The 25493-nt window shown below is 35.5% G+C and overlaps 1 protein-coding gene across 11 annotated transcripts in view; it reads right to left on the minus strand.

The window, feature by feature from the left end:
- Nucleotides 1-10878: 10878 nt before the first annotated feature.
- LOC127871092 (nuclear hormone receptor HR96-like) overlaps nt 10879-25493 on the minus strand; it is a 243932-nt gene continuing 229317 nt past the window's right edge. For 10 of the 11 annotated variants that reach the window (XM_052413761.1, XM_052413769.1, XM_052413766.1 and 7 more), the window contains 2 exons: nt 19450-19622; nt 10879-18139 (listed from right to left, as the gene is read on the minus strand). In XM_052413761.1, coding sequence (XP_052269721.1) covers nt 17245-18139; nt 19450-19622 — 1068 coding nt within the window. In that variant the 3' untranslated portion in view covers nt 10879-17244. The remainder of the gene's footprint in view (nt 18140-19449; nt 19623-25493) is intronic. The other variant, XM_052413760.1, reaches the window with a different exon arrangement.

A 25493-nucleotide genomic window follows, 5' to 3' on the forward strand; every position in this document is an offset into this window, starting at 1 on the left:
TGAATATAAGACATTTTAAACACAAAACATACATTATTGAATATACATCAAAATTAGAATATTTTGACGTCATCCAGTGGTTTAACATCATATGAATGAAGCCTAAACAAATGTTTATAACAATATAAAACACAAAACAATGCCACAACAATAATACATATGTACCTTTAATGGAAAGGTTGCTTACATCCTCTCAATGGCTCTCTCCTGTTGTGACGGTTAGGACTGTAAATTAAGTGCATGTGTATAAATAAATGGAATGTGATATTAAAAAAAGATCTAAGAACAAATATGTCTGCCAGGCCATCTCCAAAGTACATTATTTACTTTTAAGAATCTCAATCCAATCCAAATTTCACTTTCACAACAATGGCAAATAAATACACAGGACTCATTTGAACAATTCATTCTGATAATACAATTACACCAACCTTATAAATGCAACCACAAAATTTAATAAACTGTTAGTGACAAAACTGACATCTTGTCATGAGGAAATCCTGCTGCCAACTGATTAAGGCGGAAAACTTAATACAATGGCAGATAATCAACATTGAACTCAAACCAATATATACAAGAAAGAGACAATGGTTAAAAACAACCATACAAACAAGGGCGTTGACTTCACATAGAATTTGTGACTGGTTACAGTTCTAATAAATAATTTACTTGAAAAAACTCGAAAAAAGTTACCAATGTTAAAAATGTTTCTTTGGTTGTCTTGAAGCAGAATACTACACAGTTTTGCAATTCTTTCAAATGTGTATCTACCAGGTGCTTAACTGGAAATTTTATTAGTACGATGCTTCTAAGAAAATTAAACTATCAGGATAGTTCCATCCAATCATCCATTACATGATGCTCGCTAAGGAGAGGCTGGAAAAAGAAATTTTGCTGAATATTACAATATTTATGAAGAGCTCAATGCTTTTAAAGTTATTAATATTTGTGTTAAAACCTGTGATCCTGAGTACAGGAACATGCTGAACACAACTATGATAGTTGTAGATAAATTATCATCTGAAACTTTTTTCTTGGTAAAAAAAATGATTCAAAATATTTATTCAATAGTCATCTCAGATCTACCTTTATGATCTTTGAACGATAAGATGTAACTTGGCATCCACTGCTGAAGACTAAGATGGTGCCAACAATTTTTTTCTGTCCTTGACAACTTGAGGTAAATATTGCTACTGTGTGTCCAACTTGAGTGGAACTCTTGAAGCAACACAACCCAACATTAAAACTCAAGTTCATATCTTGAATCAATGCAACCCTGCATTCAGCCAAGTCATTGACATCTTTGACAGATTGCACAAGACTTTTGCCATCTTGATACTCTGGATGGGATTCCCACTCACTGCTAACAGTCCCACTCAATTGCAAGAATTCCTGGGATATGTCAACAAGTATAGAAAAATTTAGTGGTCTTTGTATAAAAGCCATGAAGGTTCTTAGTAGTCTGATGCTGAAATGGCTGCATTTGTTTTCAAGGCTTGTTTGAGCCTTCAACTTCTTGGGGAGTGCCAGTACTTCCACAGTATGATTCATTAGCACAGGTGAGCATACAAGGCCCATCTAAACTTCCTCTTTATTTCTCAATATACAATCAGAATACATTTTATTAAAAAAAACTAATATATATATATACATAATTACATAAATTGTCTTTCTTAATAACATTGATGTTTAATAAAATTAAATGTTGTGACAAACATGGTCAATATACCAAATTCTTGTTAACCATGAAGTAACCACTAAAAAACAGATTTTGTTTTTAAGAAGGGCTGTATGGTTGTACAAAACTGGACACTTGAAATTCCTCGCATCTGACAAAAAAACTTGTGATGCACACCATCATTCCATAGTTGCAATGACAACTTTATGCACAACACTCCTTTTTACCAAGTAGACGAAGAATCCTCTCTGCAAATCACTCTGTCCTTATGTGTATATAGAGTATCCATTTCCTCTCTACCTTGATTTTTTCTCATATATGCAAATTATGGATGACGTCTTCCCCCTTCCACCAGCCATTTTTCTTGCCAGTACATGGTCTGTTATTACCTCATGATGATGGCATTATTGTTGTAACTCATAGTTTGTTAATCTAATCAGTATTGATCCATCAGCAAAACCTGAATTTATGTATGTTTTTAGGAATGGTCTGTGAAGGTAGCCAGTTCTGACCCACCATAAGGATAAGCTGCTTAATGATAAACAATGTAATATAATAATACGTACAATATATACCCTTCCAAATGTGGAGGAATATAGAATTGTCGTTAGTCCATCTGTCATAAACGTCAGTCCATCTGTTCATCCGTCTGTCACAAAATTTATTTTGGGCGGGGGATAGCAATTCAACGAACTTGCTTGTTGTGTTGGTCTTATTGATTGTATTGATTGTAGATTGTGGTCTGTGAATGTAGCCAGGACCATTCCATCATCAAGTAGGGCTCAATGGGTCATTGTCAACCTAAAATGGACCACAAGTCACCCTGGGGTGACTAGAAGCAGATTCTTGTCACCCTAGGGTGACTTCAAGCTGACGCTACTCACCCCCGGGTGATATGAAGCCGATTGTAGTCACCTGGGGGTTACATGAAGCCGATCCTTGTCCTCCTGTGGTGACTTCAAGCCGATTCTAGTCACCCTCGAAATCGGCATAAAGTCGCCCTTGGCAACAATTTTACATTTTTCAACAAAAAAATACATGGTCGTTCATATGCGAGGAAATTTGTGGAAAAATACTACAAAACGAAAGAAGAGATAAATGTCTAGAAAAAACTAATTAATTGCGGGAGTCAGATGTTGTAAACCAGTATACAGGCATGGACAGCTGCCCACTGGCCTGATTGAAGTTCCCCCTTATTTCTTTGTTTTGAACGAAATCACTAAGCCTAGATGATGTAGGATAATTTCTTGTATCCTCAAATGCAGTGGCCATATCTGTGTCTTTAACACCAGCAATCTGGTGCCTGAAAATATTGTTCTGCTTAAGACCATATTTACTATTCTTCATTGCAGTGTCCTTTATTTTTTCTGAAATTCGAAGATTCTTTTTTGGAGGTGTCCACTCCAATTGTTCTGGTGTATGTCTCCTTGAAATTTTAACATTCCAGTGTGTGATGTCGGAAGACAGTATTGTAATTGTAACCAATACATCGCAGTTGTGCCTTGAGTGGCGCTTTCTTTGTGTTGCACATCCTGAAATTGATATATAATTATATATTATATAGATGCACAGAGTCTGTAGAGTCTGTATTCAGAATCATTAATGTTTGTGGTGGTTTAATTTTTGCCGTTTATTACGAACTCTTGAAAATCAGGTTTGTTCAGAATTAAGACTACCGTATGTGAAAATAATTTTATGTCAAATGATTCAACAGTATGATAAATCATCGAACACGCGCAATTTTTTTACAACATGGAAATGTGATGCAGTACTGTTTGATAAAAAAATACACGGGTGAGTAGAAGCCGATTCTTGGCACCTGGGGGTGACTAGAAGCCGATTCATGTCATCCTTGGCTTAAAATCACCCCAGGGTGACATGAATCAGGTTGACAATGACCCAATGTGCTCAAGTAGGCCAAGCCACTTAATTGTCTTGGTCTTAATTGATTTACACTTAGTGTACTGATCAATTCTCAGTTAGGGTAAGATAATTGTTGGTCTTTATTTATGGACTCTAGGTGTTGTAGTTCATGGTCTGTGAAGGTGCAGAGCACTGTTCCATCCTCAGACTGGTAAAGCCTTTTGCTGGTTTTTATTGATGGACTATGTGTTGTGGTTCAGGGTCTGTGAATGTAGCCAGTATTGATCCATCCTCAGTCAGGCGTAGTCCCTTCATTGTCCTTGTCTTTATTGATGGACTCAATGTGTTGTAGTTCAGGGTCTGTGTATGTAGCCAGTAGTGATCCATCCTCAGTCAGGCGTAGTCCCTTCATTGTGTTGGTCTTTATTGATGGACTCTAGGTGTTGTAGCTCAGGGTCTGTGAATGTAGCCAGTACTGATCCATCCTCAGTCAGGCGTAGTCCCTTCATTGTCTTGGTCTTTATTGATGGACTCTAGGTGTTGTAGTTCAAGGTCTGTGAATGTAGCCAGTACTGATCCATCCTCAGTCAGGCGTAGTCCCTTCATTGTCCTTGTCTTTATTGATGGACTCAATGTGTTGTAGTTCAGGGTCTGTGTATGTAGCCAGTAGTGATCCATCCTCAGTCAGGCATAGTCCCTTCATTGTGTTGGTCTTTATTGATGGACTCTAGGTGTTGTAGTTCAGGGTCTGTGTATGTAGCCAGTAGTGATCCATCCTCAGTCAGGCATAGTCCCTTCATTGTGTTGGTCTTTATTGATGGACTCAATGTGTTGTAGTTCAGGGTCTGTGTATGTAGCCAGTAGTGATCCATCCTCAGTCAGGCATAGTACCTTCATTGTGTTGGTCTTTATTGATGGACTCAATGTGTTGTAGTTCAGGGTCTGTGTATGTAGCCAGTAGTGATCCATCCTCAGTCAGGCATAGTCCCTTCATTGTGTTGGTCTTTATTGATGGACTCTAGGTGTTGTAGTTCAGGGTCTGTGTATGTAGCCAGTAGTGATCCATCCTCAGTCAGGCATAGTCCCTTCATTGTGTTGGTCTTTATTGATGGACTCTAGGTGTTGTAGTTCAGGGTCTGTGTATGTAGCCAGTAGTGATCCATCCTCAGTCAGGCATAGTCCCTTCATTGTGTTGGTCTTTATTGATGGACTCTAGGTGTTGTAGTTCAGGGTCTGTGTATGTAGCCAGTAGTGATCCATCCTCAGTCAGGCGTAGTCCCTTCATTGTGTTGGTCTTTATTGATGGACTCAATGTGTTGTAGTTCAGGGTCTGTGTATGTAGCCAGTAGTGATCCATCCTCAGTCAGGCATAGTCCCTTCATTGTGTTGGTCTTTATTGATGGACTCAATGTGTTGTAGTTCAGGGTCTGTGTATGTAGCCAGTAGTAATCCATCCTCAGTCAGGCATAGTCCCTTCATTGTGTTGGTCTTTATTGATGGACTCTAGGTGTTGTAGTTCAGGGTCTGTGAATGTAACCACTGATCCATCCTCAGTCAGGCGAAGTCCCTTCATTGTCCTTGTCTTTATCCTTGTCTTTATTGATGGACTCTTTGTGTTGTTGTTCAGGGTCTGTGAATGTACAGTAAAGCCAAAGCGGAACAAACGTCTTTCGCGATCCGCGGCGGCAAGGCGAAACGAGTCGATGCCGCGTCAGTCGATGAAGCCGCGTCAGTATGCGGCGGCAAGTCGCATTTCGCCGCGAAACTTCGCATCTGTCCGCCGAGGCATGCCTCGATCCGCGACATGATGCCGAGTCGATGGCATCATGAAATAAAAAATCTTTTAAAAATTATTAGTTACACGTAGTTAACAAATTTTGAAAGAACAATTATAATAATAATTAAAATCATAATAAATTTATTGTGCGCGGATTGTATTAGCATATACATGTAAGCATAGTTAATGTGTCTGGCCAATTAAGTTTGTTTCCCGCCCGTAGTGTATGTATTTCACACATAAACAAGGTCACGTAATTATGTTTTCGCACATACAAGTGGTCAAGGCTCCAGCATATGGTGGATTTATAAATTAATTGCATGTTGATTTTGCCATTATATTTAAGCTGAGAAAATTAGCAGTTTGAAGCCACATCAAGAATCAAGACGGTGACGACGTATTTGTTGTTTTGTTAATTATCAGCTTATTATAACTATTGTTTGAATATGCGTATATATACACGTTTTATTTTATTCATATTATACAGTTAATATCGCTACTAATTACCCGATAATCCCGTATATTCCAGTTTTAAAGCAAATGCTGGTAAATATTTACCATACACAAACATTCTCGATATTTCCTTAAGTATCAAATACATTTTGGCATTTCTTACTATTTATAGAGATGATGAAATAATGTCTAATCGGGGCAGTTTTTTTCCCACTGAACACGCGATTTACGCCTGACGTGATGTTCATGTATTTATACAACACAAAATACACCCAAACTTTCCAAACAACGTTCTACATGTCTGCATAATTTTCGCGCGCTTTTTATGAAACAAAGGATATTTTAGCACTGTTTATTTGCCGCTAAAATTTGCCAAAGGTTTTGTTAGCATTATAATTCGGAAGTGTGTTTCGGATTACAAATTTAATAATGATAATCGAACGAAACATTAACAGTTGCGCGTAATTAATTCTATGCTACACATACATGTATGTACATGTAGGTGGATAACTTTTCAGTCGATCCGCCACGTACGTATGCGGCGGATTTACTCCGCGAAAGTACGCGAGGTTAATACAGACTCGGCGTCGTTGCGCGGATCGATGCCGAGTGCCAGGGCGATACGCCGCGTGAACACACGATTCGTCCGCCGAGTAGTAATAATCTGGCCGTGGCGTAGCAGCGGATTATGTTTGTGCCGCGTTGGCTGTACTGTAGCAAGTACTGATCCATCCTCAGTCAGGCGTAGTCCCTTCATTGTCCTTGTCTTTATTGATGGACTCTTTGTGTTGTTGTTCAGGGTCTGTGAATGTAGCAAGTACTGATCCATCCTCAGGCGTAGTCACTTCATTGTCCTTGTGTTTATCCTTGTCTTTATTGATGGACTGCAGGTGTTGTAGTTCTGGGTCTGTCAATGTAGCAAGTACTGATCCATCCTCAGTCAGGAGTAGGAGCTTGTGATGGTCTCAGTTGGTAATGTATAGCTTATCTCCCGTGGGGAGCAAGTGATCTGAGTTGCTCAGGTCAGGGTCAGTGAACGTGGCTAAAAGAGTTCCATCCCACGCTAGAGGGTGGACATTAGGGTTCCATCCCATGCTAGAAGATGGCCATTAGGGTTCCATCCTACGCTATGAGGGTCTGTGAAGGTGGCCAGTAGTGTTCCATCCCTCGCTAGGATGAGTACGGTGCTTGTGCTGGTATCAGCTGATAATGTATAGCTTATCACCTGTGAGGCAAAGAGCAGTGTTTAGACAAACAATTATTGTGGTGTAGATCTTGTTAAAAAGGTTATTCATAGTGAGCAAGAACTGTTGACACAGTTTGTAACATTATCTGATCACCAGTGACAAAAATATTGGCTGTTCTGTTCGGTCATGTTGAACAGGGTCAGTGAAGGTGGCTAATAGGGTTCCATCCCACGCTAGAGGGTGGCCATTAAGGTTCCATCCCATGCTAGAAGATGGCCATTCGGGTTCCATCCTACGCTAGGAGGGTCTGTGAAGGTGGCCAGTAGTGTTCCATCCCTCGCTAGCAATCTAACATAATCATGTAATTCTGCTTGGGTAGCTTTTGCTATGAAAGGGTTTCTGCGTCAGCACAGAAATGTTTGTCTTTTATGATGATGTGGATGTTCACCTTTGTCCTTTAATTCTTCTTTTTATCCTATTTCTTTATAAAATACAAAGTATATATCACAATTTTTACACTTTTCACAAAGTGGTCTTCCAAGTTATTAAATTCTTTATGGACAAATATTTCAGTTATATTGTGAACTGGCCCATTCTTTTACTCTTATATTTACAGTTTTTGGTGTCTTTGTCATAACATTCATTTTCAGGTACTTCTGATACTTCTAACTCTGTTGTAAATAAAAGAATTCATAGTATTGTTTGGCATAAATTAAAAGAATGTATTTTAAATAAATGTATTCAGTATTAATTAATAGTATATATTGGAAGAACAAACATGGTCAATTCCAATTTCCTTATAAAATATCCATAAATTGTATTAAAATTGTTGTTAACATATCTGGCTTGCTTTTAACGAGGGGAGATGACTTGTGTTGAAAATAGACGCTAGATTAATCTCCCTTTGTGCCCATTGCATTTTTTTGGTGTCTGGATTTTCGGAACTTTACATTCCCATCATCCAAATGCATAAGTTAATAAGTATTAATTATACATAATATTATTGACTCAAAATAATGTGATATTGGGTGTATGGTTATATAGGAAAGAGATTTTGTCTAAAACACTTAATACTATAGATGTTGTGTTAGGTATTCATTTTTTTTTGGACTTTCAATTAAAGATAATGTGTGTAGACTTGTCTGAATAATGCAGTCAGTTACGCGAGTGCTATCTATTGCAGTTCAATAATACATCTCTCATTTTATATCCAATATTTTTTTCCAAGTATTTAATGTTTGTTATAGTAAACAAAATTCTTATTGAAGTAATTTTTTAGCCGGATTTTTTTCGAAAAAATCTCGGCTTATAGATTGATGTTGTCGGGCGGGGCGGGCGGGGTGGCGGCGTGCTCGAAAATGTTAAAGTTCTTATTTCATGGTATAACTTTGGTATGCTTGGACCTAGAGTCTTCAAACTTGACATGAAGGTTGGCCAGGATTAACAGATGACCACTGGTCATTTCAAGGTCATTCATTTGAAGGTCAAGGTCACTGTGACCTTCAATATAAAAAATGTTAAAGTTGTTATAACTTTGGTATGCTTGGACCTAGAGTCTTGAAACTTGACATGAAGGTTGGCCATAACTAGTTAGTAACCACTGGTCATTTCAAGGTCATTCATTTGAAGGTCAAGGTCACTGTGACCTTGAATGTAAAAATGTTAAAGTTCTTATTTCATGGTATAACTTTGGTATGCTTGGACCTAGAGTCTTCAAACTTGACATGAAGGTTGGCCAGGATTAACAGATGACCACTGGTCATTTCAAGGTCATTCATTTGAAGGTGAAGGTCACTGTGACCTTCAATATAAAAATGTTAAAGTTGTTATAACTTTGGTATGCTTGGACCTAGAGTCTTGAAACTTGACATGAAGGTTGGCCAGAACTAGTAAGTAACCACTGGACATTTCAAGGTCATTCATTTGAAGGTCAAGGTCACTGTGACCTTGAATGTAAAAATGTTAAAGTTGTTATAACTTTGGTATGCTTGGACCTAGAGTCTTGAAACTTGACATGAAGGTTGGCCAGAACTAGTAAGTAACCACTGGACATTTCAAGGTCATATTTGTGACCTTAAATGTTATTGTTGATCATGTATATGCATGCATTCAAAACATAACACAAGGTTTGCTCATGCCTTGAAAAGTACTTACATTTCATTTTGACCTTTGAACAATATTTCAGTAATTTAAGTATTGCATTGACAAAAACACGAAAGGTACTTTCCTGTCATTTAAATCAAAAATCCGGCTTCAATGCGGTCATCTCTGACCGCGGAACTCTTGTTTTGTGGATTCTTTCCTGCATTGGTCACATACATATGTATGTTTATCATTTGTATTTATATTAACATATTTGTAACATTTATTGTTGTTGTGGTTTCTTCAAATAGGAACTTGGTATATTGTGTACAGTCTTGATTGTTTTGTTTTGTTTGTCATTTTGGTACAAATATCAATGATATACATGCATGTAGACATTTGATGTGTTTTTTAAGTTGACAAATTTGTGTTAAATATGGAAATAAACTTTAACAATATGTATGAAATGTATTTGTAATTGTATATGTCTGATTTATATATATTCGTCAGAGTAAATGTTTGAATTAAATGCACATTTAAATTATAAAATACGTTCAGTAAATTGTTCATGATCAAGTTGTTCATGCTTGTAGCATCTTTTTGTTGGTTGTGGCACTTGGTGATTGACATGTCCATCCATACATTGACTGCATGTTTATTCTCTGATGTAGCACCATGATATGCGTCGTGTTCTGAGAAAACTGGACAAAATGCCTGTGCGTAAAGTGTCGTCCCAGATTAGCCTGTGCAGTCCGAACAGGCTAATCAGGGACGACACTTTCCGCTTTTATGACATTTTTCGTTTAAATGAAGTCTCTTCTTTAAGCAAAAATCCAATTTAGGCATAAAGTGTCGTCCCTGATAAGCCTGTGCAGACTGCACAGGCTAATCTGGGACAACACTTTACGCACGTGCATTATGCCCTGTTTTCTCAGAACACGACTCATATGAGCACATGAGTGCTCTTAATCCTTACCTTACCATCGGCCTTTGTTGTGATTTGGAGTAACTTCATCTTTTAATTTGACCAAGCACCAATATCTCTTCCTCACAAACGCTTTCCTTACACAGTTGTGGCTTATAAACATTCCTAATGCATCTATTTACTTACCTAGACCTCACTATGAACATTGGCCACATTTGGAACATCATGTAGATTGACATCAAGAGAAAGCAAAGCGGTAATGTTTTCTTGCCATTGACTAGTACAAGGTGGGGTGTATACTCTACTCTCTTTCTGGCTACATATATCTAACTGAATTAATTTTCAATTAGTTGCAATTCTATCACTTTATTAGTTCTTTCAGATGTTATTTAATGTAATACAGACTAATCAATAATTATAAAAACTTTATATGTGATTACCTTGGAACATATTGTTATGCCCCCGGATCGAATAATCGAGGGTATATTGTTTTTGGCCTGTCTGTCATTGTCTGTCTGTCTGTCATTGTATGTCTCACAAACTTTAACCTTGGTCATAACTTTTGCAATATTGAAGATAGCAACTTGATATTTGGAATGCACGTGTATCTCATGGAGCTGCACATTTTGAGTGGTGAAAGGTCATCCTTCAATGTCAAAGCTTAAATATATGGCTTCAAAGCAGCACAGTAGGGGTCATTGTGTTTCACAAACACAGCTGTTGTCAACTTTGCAATTGTGACACCTCAAAGTTGTTATAAGCTAATATAACCTAGGTTACCTTGTGAATTAAAGAAAGCCAGACCATCATTGCCCTTTGGGTTTATGTTGTGCTTACTAACACAATTAAAGCTACACTTTTTGTGGATCCAAATATTTCTTTTGAAGAAATTGACAAAAAACAACAAAAAAAGCAGACTTGACACATTTAATTACGTTTATAACATCACCATTCTTGTTTTTTTTGTCAACATCACTATGTAAGCTTATATTTAATACCAAACAAAAAGCACATGAATGGGTATATACAGTGTGAATTATATGACAAGTAGATGTTGAAGATATACAAGTGTTCGAAATACATGGTGCCACTTTCCTGCTCTGAAGCTACATCATGACTCAAAGTAGTTCCACCACATTGTGACACAAAGTAGTTCCACCATAATGTGACACAAAGTAGTTCCACCACATTGTGACACAAATTAGTTTTACCACATTGTGACACAAAGTAGTTCCACCACATTGTGACACAAAGTTGTTCCACCACATTGTGACACAAAGTAGCTCAACCACATTATGGCACAAAGTAGTTCCACCACATTATAACACAAACTGTTCCACCACATTATGACTCCACATGGCTTGAATGAACAACAGTTATTGTTAAATACACCTCCCTAATTTTGTAGATACATTTTGTATATTGTTACATGCAATTTTAACAACCCTGTTACTTGCTCTCTGAACAATCGTTTTTTATATGTTGTTTTCATTTTTTTTCAATAAAAGATTAAGACATCTGCAGAATAAATCATACTGTTAGAAATTTATAAATCTATTGAAAAAATGTGTTTAGTTTGAAAAACTGGTGTTCGCTCAAGCCACATAAGTACTTGCAAATGTAAAATGAAAATAAAGAAACATGATTTCATAGTTTCACAAACTTGTACATGACTTTTTTCATTTTAAACTAAAAAACAGATGATAGCAGAGAATACATAAACAGGAGAGAAAAACAATCAAAAACAAACAAACTAAAAACAATCATTCCTGATTAAAAGTAGTAATTAATTAATATTACTAAAAAGAAAATATACATATACAGTTTTGTATACATTCTATAAACAAGAGCTTTATTACAAAAACTTAACACAAACAGGTTTTGTAACCAGCACTATTAAAGTAAGGAAGGACCCTTAAATAATCCTATCCATTAAACAATATTTTTTAACTTCATATAACAATTTAAAAATGTTTGTTGTGTGTACATGTATATGCATGAAGTCTTTAAAACTACATGGATTCATTATTGTTGGGCACATTACACTTACTTTGATCTGCATGTTTGCAACTGTTCAAAGTATTTTCGTTAGCGCATATTGCAGTAATTGTAACAAATAGTATCAGCTATTCATCTTCTGATGAAAATATTCAATGAATCATTGAATGTCATCTTGAAAAAAAAAATGTTCACAAGAAGTCTAAAAAGTAAAAAATAAAAAGCAAAAAAGGAAAGTGAGAGAATTTAGAAGTCAAATAATCAAGATTTATTGAAATCAGGCCAGTAACTTATTACAAAGCAATTATATAAGAATGTGCTAATATCATATCATTTTACTATTTTTGCCTTTTTCGAGGAAAAATTATGCCATTTTATAGTCGTGCTAAAATATGTATGTACATGAAAGCTGTCTTCAAAATATACAAATTTGCTACGGTAATAAAGAATACAACTCCATGTGAATTTGGAAACCAGATTTAGACAAAAAAAAAATATTTGTATAAAATAAAAAAAATGCTTATCAATAGACAGTTCTTCAATTTGTTTCAAAATTTTCAACTGCACAAAAGAATATTGTTTGCAATTGTATATAACTCTAACTTTGTTGATTTTCTATAACAAATTTGTCTGCATATTTATTCAATTTTTAATTAATCAATGTTATATTAATAAAAAAAATACAAAATCTTTGTTATCTTACTGCCAGAAGAACACTAATTCTATTCTAAAGTTGCCCTTGGTATGCCTTATGACTGCCTTATATGTGCCAAATATTAGTTATAAACCTTATATTAAAACTTTATCGATAAGTTTAGTCATGCACAGCAAGTCATGATTGTACAGATTCTCTTGAAACTTCCATGAACAATGTTAAAAGCAGCTGCCCTAATCATGTAAAACAAACAAACACTAACAGGCGAAACCACTAACAGTAAATCTCTCTCAACTATCAAACCAACAGGCATAAATACTTAAGGACATATGTTGCAAACAATTATTGTGATAAATCCTTCATCACTTTTGGAGGAATCGAGTCTTTGTATGCTCTGCAACAATCTGTACACATTAACCCTTTGCATGCTGGGAAATTTTTCGTCTGCTAAAATGTCGTCTGCTGAATTTCTAAAATTAGCATTTTCTTCGATTGTTTTTCAAAGAATACTATCAGAATAGCAAACTGTAGTTTGGATCCAGATGAGACCCCACGTCTGTGGCGTCTCATCTAGATCCAACCTGTTTGCAAAGGCCTTCGAAATTCGGATCCCGCACTGAAAGGGTTAAAATCTCAGAACAATTTCAAGCAAATAATAAACTGTCTGCAGAAGAACAAAATATGTTAATAACCATATAGTTGTCTGTTGTAATTATACTGTTAAAATAACAATTACCGACTAGTGTTTTCGTATTATATTCTCGTTACTCACAATTCTTGGTGTACTAATGAGTATACATATTAATCACACAGCCATGGTATAAGGTTCATTTAATAAACAAAGGTAAAAATATAACATCTTCATAAAAATTACAAAATTTATATTAATTTTGAAAAAATCATCTCAACAATTTAGAAGTTATACCATCTATATCACCTCAATCAATATTTCATTACATACTATTTGATTATTAGAAATTCCATATTTCCATCACAGCTCTAGTAACATTTTTACAAATTATTGCCATGCTTGGTCATTAAAAAAACTGTCTCAGGAAACAGGCACAATAATGCATTTGAATACATTTACATGCACAAAACATATGTCCCACATGAAACCAATACCACTACTCAGAAGTAGCTATGTCTCCAAAATATATGTTTAACAAAATCTACACCAGTATAAAAGATATGAGTGTGAACATGGCACAAAACTGAATATTACAAATAATAATATAATCTATAAAACATATACTTTATAAGTATATGTCACACTGTGAAGTAAATTCCATAGAACCTTCATAAGTGTTTGTCTTATTTTCTTTAAAAATGACCATTGACTGAATGGCTCCATTTATAGTACATTATACAAAGTAAATGGTTCAAAAAGGGTTCAAAATGGCAATTTTCAAGGATTTGATGTCCCATGAAAGATAAGAAAATGGTAAATATGATATATAAAAAATGCTTTACAAATGCACAAATGTTTTAAAGGTCATTAACTTTATCCACAAAACCATATAAATACTTCCACAATTATTCTTAAAAGAATATATTTTATTGATAAAAAATACACATGATAACGGCTTTAAACATAAAAAACACTTTATATATTTCAAAACAACATTTAATCACAATGTGATAATTAAGCCACCAGTTTTTTCAACAGTTCAATAACACAGTTGATTTACAGAAATTACATCACCATAACTGTCGACGGAACACTGACATTAAAGTGGTCCACAAAGTACCAGTATATAACACCTACTGGTCAATCAACCCCAATTGAAGTTAATCATTGATAAAAACAAGTGTTACCAAGAAGAAACAACAATGAACAAAGCGGATACACTAAAAAACAAGAATGTCCAACCTCTTAAACATTGTTCTTATATCAATATGCATTGTACATTAGGTAAAAAAATGTCCACACTTTGCTTTGCTATGGAGATTATTTGCATTATTTCTAATTTGAGAAGTGAAAAAGAGAAAGATGAACAGCCTTTGGAGGGGCTAGACTGTCCTTGGGGAAATAAAATTGTTAAAACAAACTTTAAAGAAATTTGAAAATACACAGAAAAAAATTGTGTTGATGTTTTTTATTGCGAAATATCAATGTGGATCATTCCTGAGGTAAGGGAGCTAGCCAAGGCCACTGTAGGAAGCCAGAATGCTTATCAGCAGTCATGACAACACATATAACATTTTAATATATTTGGGCTAGTATTTAGAATATTTAAATAACATTCCAAACTGCAGAGGAATGTTTTTCTTTTGTTATTCATAATGGACTTCTAAATCCGAAATAGCATTCAAAATGTAAACTATTATTGTAGTCTTTAACTTGCTGTCGTTGTTTTGCTGGCATAAGATTTTGAAAGGACTTTTCATTTGGTAGATATTCCTGTTTCCGAATTGGCATGCATGTATAAAAATAATGTGGCAAAAATATACACACAGTGCTGAATGTTACAGACATCCCCTAAAATTGATCAAGTTATAAAAATACTTCTTAATTCCATGAACATACTACAAAATTGACCAATTTACATATGTATTTAAAGGCACTTTGCAGTAAAGAAAATATTTATAATTATCATTATTTAAAAAGTGTTACTATATTTCATATTCTGGTACTAATTATTTTGAACTGCTAAGAAATTATTAGATTTCTAACACTCGTCAACTGGCCTAAGAAATCATTACAGTTGGATGATGTGAAATACATAACGTTTAATGTTTAAAGTAGGATTCTATAAGTCCTTATTTTTTAAAAGACATCAAAAGGCAAGGTTTCATTCTTCTTGGCACAGCTCTCAGATCTAGGGAAGTTACATAAAACTTGAGCATGTTTTCTTTTACACATATGTAGCTTAACAATATTTACACTCGTAAAAATTACATTTTGCTAAAGCACTTTGCCTTATCTCTAAAATTATTAGATTTATAACACTCGTCAACTGGTCTAAGAAATCATTACAGTCGGATGATGTAAAATACATAAACGTTTAATGTTTAAAGTAGGATTCTAGAAGTCCTTATTTTTAAAAGACATCAAAAGGCAAGGTTTTATTCTTCTTGGCACAGCTCTCAGATCAAGGGAAGTTACATTAAACTTGAGCATGTTTTCTTTTACACATATGTAGCTTAACAATATTTACACTCGTAAAAAGTAACATTTTGCTAAAGCACTTTGCCTTATCTCTAAAAGACATACTTATGTTAAAAATTCTTTACCAAACAATGTGTTTGGAAAGAAACAAACCCAGAAACACAAATCTGCAGTACATTGTATTTTACATTTTGAAAAACCTTTCAATAAACGAGTAACACGCTTACGAGTGCTTGTAGTTTAAAACATTCTCCTTCAAAAAAGATCACCGGAAAAAAACATGTCAACAATTCTGTTCTATCTACTATACAACATATCACATCGGTACAGAACTTAAAACATTATTTTCACCCACAATGCACCAGATTTGTCTTGTTTCAAAAACGCCCGATCAGTCCTTCATACCAAACATCTCTCAAATAGTCATAGTGACAGCATCTGAGGTAAAACAATATATAATGGACGCAACAAATTTCATAATATTAATAATAATAATATTTAATAATAATCTAATATAATTATATTTGTATGTACTACATTTGCTACTTGCACAATAATCAATTTCAATTTTCAGGCAATTTGTTTAACTTAGCTATCTAAAGCATGCATTTGTATTAACTATTTACACTTCCTTAAAACCAACAACATCAACACAATAAGACTGGCATAATGTGTTGCCCTGGAAGCAGTAATTACTTCTCTGCAACAGAACATCTTGTGACAATATTCACTAAAGCATATTTTATTTGCCCCCCACAAAATCAGATTTTCTAGTGTCCTCTGAATCAGTGCATCATGAGCACTCCCTTGTCTTCTGAAAGTGTCTATGAGCACTCCCTTGTCTTCTGAAAGTGTCTTGCAGGTCACACTGCCCTCCTTGGCCTTCTAGACAGTTGTCATTTCTGTTCTATCGCTCTGACAGCTCTCATGAATGTTAACAACTCTTCCTGGGGTAGAACAATCTCATTTTTAAGATCATTCATAATTGTTAACTTTTTTGCAAAAATTTAAGTATTTCCCAAACATTGAAGGATTTTTGTTGTCATGTCTGGGAGTGTTAAGTCATTGTTAATTCCCCGACGCTGCCCTGGACCTTGTGATGCAACCCTCACCTCTTCACAGGTATCACAGAAAAGTAAATATAACATTTCTAATTCCTGCGATTAACATCTAGCTCTGTGACATTAAGGACTGGAAAAACACAAAAAGTTACAAAGTTACAGTGTGTACTGGCAGGACTGAATTTTTTAATTTATCAACTTCAAATACTCAATTTCCCACCTAGCAAACAAAGGGAGATCAGCTAATTCTTCCTTCATCCGGAATTTAAAGGGAGGCAATCAGTCACATCCTTATTTTGTATTTATCAACATTCAATACTTCCCACTGAGTAAACAGGGGAGATAAGCCCATTCAATACTTCCCCACTTTGCAAACAGGGGAGATAAGCCCATTCAACACTTCCCAACACTGAAAACAGGGGAAATAAGCCAAACTAATTCTTTAACCCACTTTCAAGGGGAAGCAATTGAGGAGGAAGCGTCACTATCAGTGTCGGTCTCCCCGTTGTGCTTTTTCAAGTGAAGGTCCATGACCTCCTTCATCAGGGGCTGCAACCCCTCTGGGTTCAGTTTCAGAAGGACCTGTGAGTGCTCCTCATTGAGGTTGCGTATATCAGTCAGCTTCATGAGAAGCCTTGGGTACATTGACTTGACCACGTGACTCGGGTACTTCGACTCCAGGTAGCGCTGCAGAAGTAGCGCATACTTGTCCTGCTCTGATGTTATGTATGCCTTGTCCGTCACACATGGACGATCTGGCGAAAAGAGCGACAACATGAGCAGAAGTATCAGCATGGTCTCATCAGCTTTGAGGTCGATCGCTAAGGACTTTACAAACTTCATGTGATCGTCGAATATTCCACCCACACTGTGACCGAATCCAGGCAGCCCGCCGACATCCACCCCGGGATTTTCGATGCCGTGTTTCAGCTGATCAGAGGTCATAGCTAAAGAATCTTTGTCGTACGGATCGAGAAAGTAGTTATGTTCCTTATCGAATGAGATGACAGATCTGAGAATGAGCAACTCTATACTGCCTCCTTTGAGGAGGCCAATCTGGTCAGTCTGAGAGAGAGCCTTGAAGGCTTTCAACTTTTTGGCCATGTCCACCACACGCCTCACACTCACTTCAGCAATGTTCACAATAGCGGCAAAATTGGCATTATCACGCGGCACCTTTGACTCGATCGGAATTTCTAGGGACTGGCGATAGGCGCGTACAACTTCATTGATTTGAGCCTCTTCTTCAGGCTCGAGAGGCCGAGTTTTTGCCGGTGAACCAACCATCGTGTTCATGTTGGACACCACGCCGGACTGGGACATCTTTTTCTCAAGGTCCCGCATGCGTCTGTAAAGAAAATGGAAGTTTGTTAGCAACCAAGCAACGTTTTTTTTTGTGTGGAATTAATACATGCAGAAAAATGTTTGGTTGACTTAATGTATTAATATTGTTTACTTAATATAAAAAAATGTTTTGCATTTGCAACAGAGCATCTTGATATGAATTGTTTTATTGTCTTGTATTTAATGTTATATTTATAAATGCTGAACATGACTAGTTCAAAATCAACTTAAAAACTTTAGAATGAAATGTTCATTTTGATTTAATGTGCCCTTTAAACATCCGGAAAATGCCTTTTTATAAACTTACTTTCAACATAGTATGTTCACATATATCTTTATGCTTTTTTAACTAAAAAGGAAATTTTGTAATCTATCAATATTAATTAGCCAAATTGTTCTTAAATATGCAAATAGAAGTTGATATATTCAAGGACAAATTTACCATTTTCAGAGTGTCAGTGTGTTTTAGATGCTAATCCTCTGTTTTGCAGCAATTATTGATTACAAACTAAATGCATTTAGAAGTACTCTGATTGATTATAATGGGCAATATTGTGTGCATTTCCATGTAATTTAATATATTGGTGTGATGACAACTTATAATTTATAGAATATATTAAAGAGCAGTAATGACTATATCAAAGAACAGTAATGTAAATTTTAATGAAGCTTGCATTTAACTATCTGATAATCAACTAAAATGTTTCAATTAGACAAAGTGTAACACAGTGGAAACAAAAATTAAAAACTGAGAATCAAAGCTTAAATATTAACAAGAAAATTGTGCCATAAAACTTTATTTTGTATTATGATTTATTTAACATTAAATGAGGACACTGGCCGCTGAAATTTCCTGACATTTACAAGATTGTTTCCTAAACTTATGAGTAAATATGTGCAAAAAGAGGTGAAATGGCTGCACATAAATATAAATAAGACAACCATAACCATTTAGTTATCTTCATATTTTAATATGTGATTATGATAATTTTAATGTTGAATCTTTTATTATATTCTTAATCTCAATTTATCATTTTACATTTGATCAAACATTTTTGGCCAATAAAAGTCAAATTTTCTGAATTTTCCCACATATATTTAATATAAAGTTTTTACTTTCACAGCAATTACCATTTCCCATCAATTTTGTATAAACTTTTTTTACAGTGTTTCAGTCAGTGACCAGTGACCACCTTGTATAATTAAACAGTAAACACTTACAGAAAGAAAAACAACAAAAAAGTAACAAATGTTTTATTCTTACGGTAATAAAACAACCAGTATTGGGTATACCACCATTGGAGTGAATCTTACCCATACCTGTTGTCATCAATTCGTTGTCGTTTGCGCATCTTTTCCTCCTCTGTAAGAATGTACTCTTTGCGCATCCCAATCTCAAAGCACTTGCGCAGGCGGCAACGCTTGCAGAACCGTCTGTTCGACACGTCCATCTTACATTTCTCCTCGTAAGGGCACTTGAAGTATTCCTGAAAAGGGCAAGTCGAAAAATAACAGAAAATTGTATGCATTTGGATTTAAACAGTTGTATAAATAAGGGCTTGGACAAGTTTGCCGTAGATTGGATTGAAATTCGATTAACAATATACTTTATTTTGTAAATGGCATTTTTTTTAAAAGGTTATTTAAATAAAAAATACATTCAATTCTGGGTCTGTATTGGCTTAACCAATCTTAGACTTTACAATAAAGAATATAACAAGAGCACCGCATAACAGGTGCCATGCTCAGCTACGGTTGCAGATTTGAATAAATGAAAGCTTGTCAGATATTTTTTTTTTTTAAGGTCACAGTGACCTTGACCTTTGACCAAGTGACCCAAAAATGGGTGTGGCATGTAGAACTCATCAAGGTGCATCTACATATTAAGTTTAAAAGTTGTAGTTGGAAGCAATTTGATTTTAGAGCCAATGTTCAAAACCTTAACAAAATGTTAAGGTTTTAGCACGACGCGGACGTCAGACGACGAGCTGGCTAGGACAATACCTCGGGTTTTCTCCGAAAACGCCGAGCTAATAAAAACCAAGAAAAAATTTATCCAGCATTTGAATATATTTTAATTTTTGCAGGCTTCCACTGGTTAGAATGTCATAAACAAATTGTTCTACATGAAGATTGAAGTAGATAGAGACTTGTTAATAACAAGTTTGACACAAAATTTAAGCAATCCTTGAATATTCCAGTTTGAAGAGTATTCTTAGCTTTAGTAAAATAATTGTTTGGTGAATACTCGCCCTGGACCAATATTTCCACCATTCTTCAGGCCCAATTACAATACTTCCTCCAAACTGCTCAAGAAAAGATCAAAAGTATACAAGATTTTAAGGTCTCGAAATATTATTTAAAATGATAAAATGTCAGCTGTTGTTAAGGTTTGCAACTTTCATTAACCTCAGTTTAGTTTGTAACATATTTAATGTCTTTGGCACTCACTAAGAGGAAGTCTACAAGGCACTGATCCCTTTGCATGACACCGCAAGTAGATTGGCCAATTGCAGATGTCTTGAATTATGACGAGAAAGAAAAAATCTAAAAGATGCATCGATGCAATACTTGATTGTCATCAAGGTGAGCATGTTAGATAATGAAACATGGAGACATGAAATTATTTCCTGGACGGTCTTCACTTTTATAGGATAATGATGCGAATGATGAAATTGCTTTTGATAAAATCCTGAGCAGTCTTGAATAGAAAACAAGGACTTGCACACTAGGTATCAATTTTAATGGATCTGGGTAATGATCTGTCAGGTAATGTTCAAGAAAATTGATACCATGTAAAATCATTTCATTATGCATTATGCCTACAATTAAAAGTAAAGTAAAACATTTTAATTGTGTGTAACAATATTGATTTATTACCAGAAAAAAAAACAATTTGCTGAAATATAAAACTTACAGAAACTTTTTCATGGCAATAATGATTTGTTGTAACAAAGCAGTATCGACAATACCTGATATCAGATACATTGTTCAGATGACTCATTCTTTTCAATTACCAAGATTTGTTTGCAAATTCATGACTCTTCCCACCAATAACAAAACTGTACTATATTATATTCAGTAGAATAACTACTGAACTATTGACTAATTTCATAAAGAAATAAATATCATAACACAAACTGGATTTGAACTAAACAATATTGGCAACACAATATTTTTTATAACAAATTAACTATTAAATATGACTTGTTCAATGGAAAGAAAAAATACAAATGCATTTTAACACAAATCAGACACTCAGGCATTTAAAATAAATGCCAGCACAACACCACTGGCTTTAAAATCGTCTTCATTAGCACAATAATTCTTATAATTAAGTCGCAGAATAACATGCATATACTGGGGGATCGATCAAATTAAATCTGCAACAAGGAGCATTGCCATGCATCGATTGTTATTGTTAAAGGCTTAGAACCTGACTGCTTTCTCGGATGGCGGCTACACAGCCACATTGATCGTTTTACTAACCCCCAACCTCCAATCTATACAATCAATCAGGTTTTTAAATTGGAAATCACTGATGGGAAATAATACAATAGAGAATCAGAAATTAATAATTTCACAAATCTACCGAAGCATAATTCTTCCCTCTTTGTTTGCAAGCGTTTTAATTATCGCAAACAAAAGGCAGATAAATCTGAAAGATATTTATAATTCATAGTCTGATGGTACCCGTGTTTCCAAGATGGTAATCTTTTTAGTTTGCTCACTTTTAAGATAGTCAAACAATCGTATTTTTCATAATCTATTTTGTTATATGCAAAAATATACCACTCAACACATACGTTTTTAATTCTTTTTGTATTAAATGAATTATTTAGAAGATCATTCAATGGGATAAAGTTCATTCATCCTTTTCTTTTAGATATTTCAATTAACCTACAAGTTTGTATATGTGAAAATAAAGGAAGAAAATTAATGCTACAGTTACATCCCTTCCCCTTCAAAACAGGCATGTTTAACCTATATTATTACTAACCCCCTACCCCCAATCCTCTGGTCACTCAGGCCTATTACTAACCCCCTACCCCCAATCCTCTGGTCACTCAGGCCATTACTAACCCCCTACCCCCAATCCTCTGGTCACTCAGGCCATTACTAACCCCCTACCCCCAATCCTCTGGTCACTCAGGCCATGAGTATTTCTCTTTAAAACATCTTCATAGAAATAAAAGCCAAAACAGATACGCCAGGGGAACACCCCATAAACACTGGTATGGTAAAGTAATAAACCATCCAGCGATATGATCTTCTGCACTGGAGAGGTTATCCGGTACAAACCTTCCAATCTTCATAATAGTGGCAAGCATGAATAACTTTTGTATATTGTACATAATCGGGGCTAAACTGGCCTATATCTGGTAATGAAAACATATTGCTTAGTGTCACACTGCGTTAATGAATGCATTCTACGTAAATTTGAAAACCACATGGCATGAATGTCGAGGGTTTGTGGCATACTGGGATATTTTGGCACACATGCTGTTAACCACAACTCTAGATTTTCAAAACAATACATACAAAATAATACTCTGAACAAATTGTGCACTTGTTTGGCAGTATTGTTTTGATTCTTGAATCCATAATAATATTGTCAGATTTAGAACAGAATCTGCGGTCATATTGGATTTGCAATCCAATGAGCACCAGTAGAAAAGATTATCGCAAAAGATTGTGAACATAATATTCTTTAATTATAATTGCACTTAAGTTATTCTGCTAAAGGTCAGTATGCTGAAACAGAGATGTACTTTTATTCCATACCCACTGCATCTTATTTATGGCAATTTTTAAGAACTATTATGCCATTATCATTTATAGCCATTTTGACCTTTGAACTCTTGAATTCTTCCACATGACACGCCGTCCTATGACTGTGAACAAAATTAATGTACAGAGTCATTTTAAAATCTCACAATGAATGACAGAGTTATGGTCCAGACATGATCATTTATTGCCATTTTTGACCTTTGAACTAAAAGTGTGACCTTGACCTAGGAGATATCGACATAATTCTTTCGCGCGACACACCGTCCAATGATGGTGAACAAATGTGCCAACTGATTTTAAAATCTCACAATGAACGACATAGTTATGGCCCGGACAAGCTCATTTATGGCCATTTTTGACCTTTGAACTCAAAGTGTGACCTTGACCTTGGAGATATAGACGTAATTCTTTCGCGGGACACACCGTCCAATAATGGTGAATACATGTGCCAAATGATTTTTAAATCTCACAATGAACAACATAGTTATGGCCCCGACAAGCTCATTTATGGCCTTTTTTTACCTTTGAACTAAAAGTGTGACCTTGACCTTGGAGATATCGACGTAATTCTTTTGCGCGACACACCGTCCAATGATGGTGAACAAATGTACCAAATGATTTTAAATTCTCACAATGAATGACATAGTTATGGCCTGGACAAGCTCATTTATGATTTTTAAACTCAAAGTGTGACCTTGACCTTGGAGATATCGACGTAATTCTTTCGCACGACACTGTCCAATGATAGTGAACAAATTTTCCAAATAATTTTAAAATCTCACCATAAATGACAAAGTTATGGCCCGGACAAGCATTTGACCTTTAAACTCCAAGTGTGACCTTGACATTGGAGATATCAACATACCTTTTTCACGCGACACACCGTCCCATGATGGTGAACAAATGTACCAAGTCATTTTAAAATTTAATGATAAGTGATATAGTTATGGTCCGGACAAACTTTCGGTTTAAAACACACTAAGTTACCCTGTGACCTAGTTTTTGACCTGGCATGACCCATATTCAAACTTGACCTAGACATCATCTAGATACAACTTGTGACCAAGTTTGGTAAAGATCGGATGAAATTTCAGGACAGACCGACAGACAGACCGACAAAGTGACTCCTATATAGCCCCAATTACCAGTAATGGGGGTATAATGAGTTTCTACATAAGAACGATAGTTTCTTTACCAAAACAATAGTAATAAGTGTTCAAGAGAATATGGTCTAGGTTACAAAACCCTAAACGGAAGTGGAATTTGGGGGGTAACATGCAGTCAGTTTGCTACTAAGCAAATATGATGCAGGTCCTGGTGCATAAGATTTTGACAAGAGCACCGCCTTGCGGGTGCAGACCGCTCATCTATTTTTCTTTTTAAAGGTGTAGGGACCTATCTCAATTTCAATCACAAAGGAGGGAGGGGTGGAGTGGAGATGGGTGTATAGTGTGGGGTGTGGTCATTTATTACATTATCTTCCAAAAATGCAAAAAACACAAAAAAAAATTTAGGGGGGGGGGGGGGATTCTTGGGTGGGATGGTTGGACGGTATTTCAAAAATAAAATAATAAAAATAAATATTTGTGTTTTTTAACCATGTTTGAAAAAAACAAGAGATGTGTTTGTCAGAAACACAAGGCCCCCTATTGCGCCACTTTGAAAAATTGTTGTGTTTGTTGTTTTTTACCTTTGACCTTGAAGGATGACCTTCAACTTCCACCACTCAAAATGAGCAGCTTTATGAGAAGGCCGCTTTGAAATACATTTATTTTGACCTTTGACCTTAAAAGATGACCTTGACCTTGAAGGATGACCTTGACCTTGAACTTCCACCACTCAAAATGTGCAGCTTCATGATAACGCCGCTTTGAAATTATTAATTTTTTACCTTTGACCTTGAAGGATGACCTTGACCTTGAAGAATGACCTTGAACTTCCACCATTCAAAATGTGCAGCTTCATGAGAATGCCGCTTTGAATTTATTTTTTTATTTTTTTGACCTTGAAGGATGACCTTGACCTTGAACTTCCACCACTCAAAATGTGCAGCTTCATGAGATACAGATGCATGCCAAATATCAAGTTGAATATTGAAAAAGTTATGGTCAATGTTAAAGTTTTTTTTAAAGAACAGACAGACTGATTGACATACTGATGGACAGTTCAACTATATGCTATATGCCGCCCTACCAGGGGCATAAAAATTATTTTTTTGGGGTGGGGGGTGGGGGTGGGTATAGTGTGAGGGTGTGGTGAGGGTGTGGTGGTCATTTATTAGATGATCTTTAATTTTAAAAAAAATAATGGGGGGGATTGAGGGGGGGGGCGTGGGGGATGGTTTGGACGGATAATTTGACCTTGAGAGTCAAGGTCATTCAAAGGTCAAGGTAAAATTCAACTTGCCAGGTACAGTAACCTCATGATAGCATGAAAGTATTTGAAGTTTGAAAGCAATAGCCTTGATACTTTAGAAGTAAAATGGATCGAAACACAAAATTTAACCATATATTCAAAGTTACTAAGTCAAAAAAGGGCCATAATTCCGTAAAAATGACAACCAGAGT

Source organism: Dreissena polymorpha, chromosome 3, assembly GCF_020536995.1.
Source record: "Dreissena polymorpha isolate Duluth1 chromosome 3, UMN_Dpol_1.0, whole genome shotgun sequence".
NCBI classification, from domain to species: domain Eukaryota; kingdom Metazoa; phylum Mollusca; class Bivalvia; order Myida; family Dreissenidae; genus Dreissena; species Dreissena polymorpha.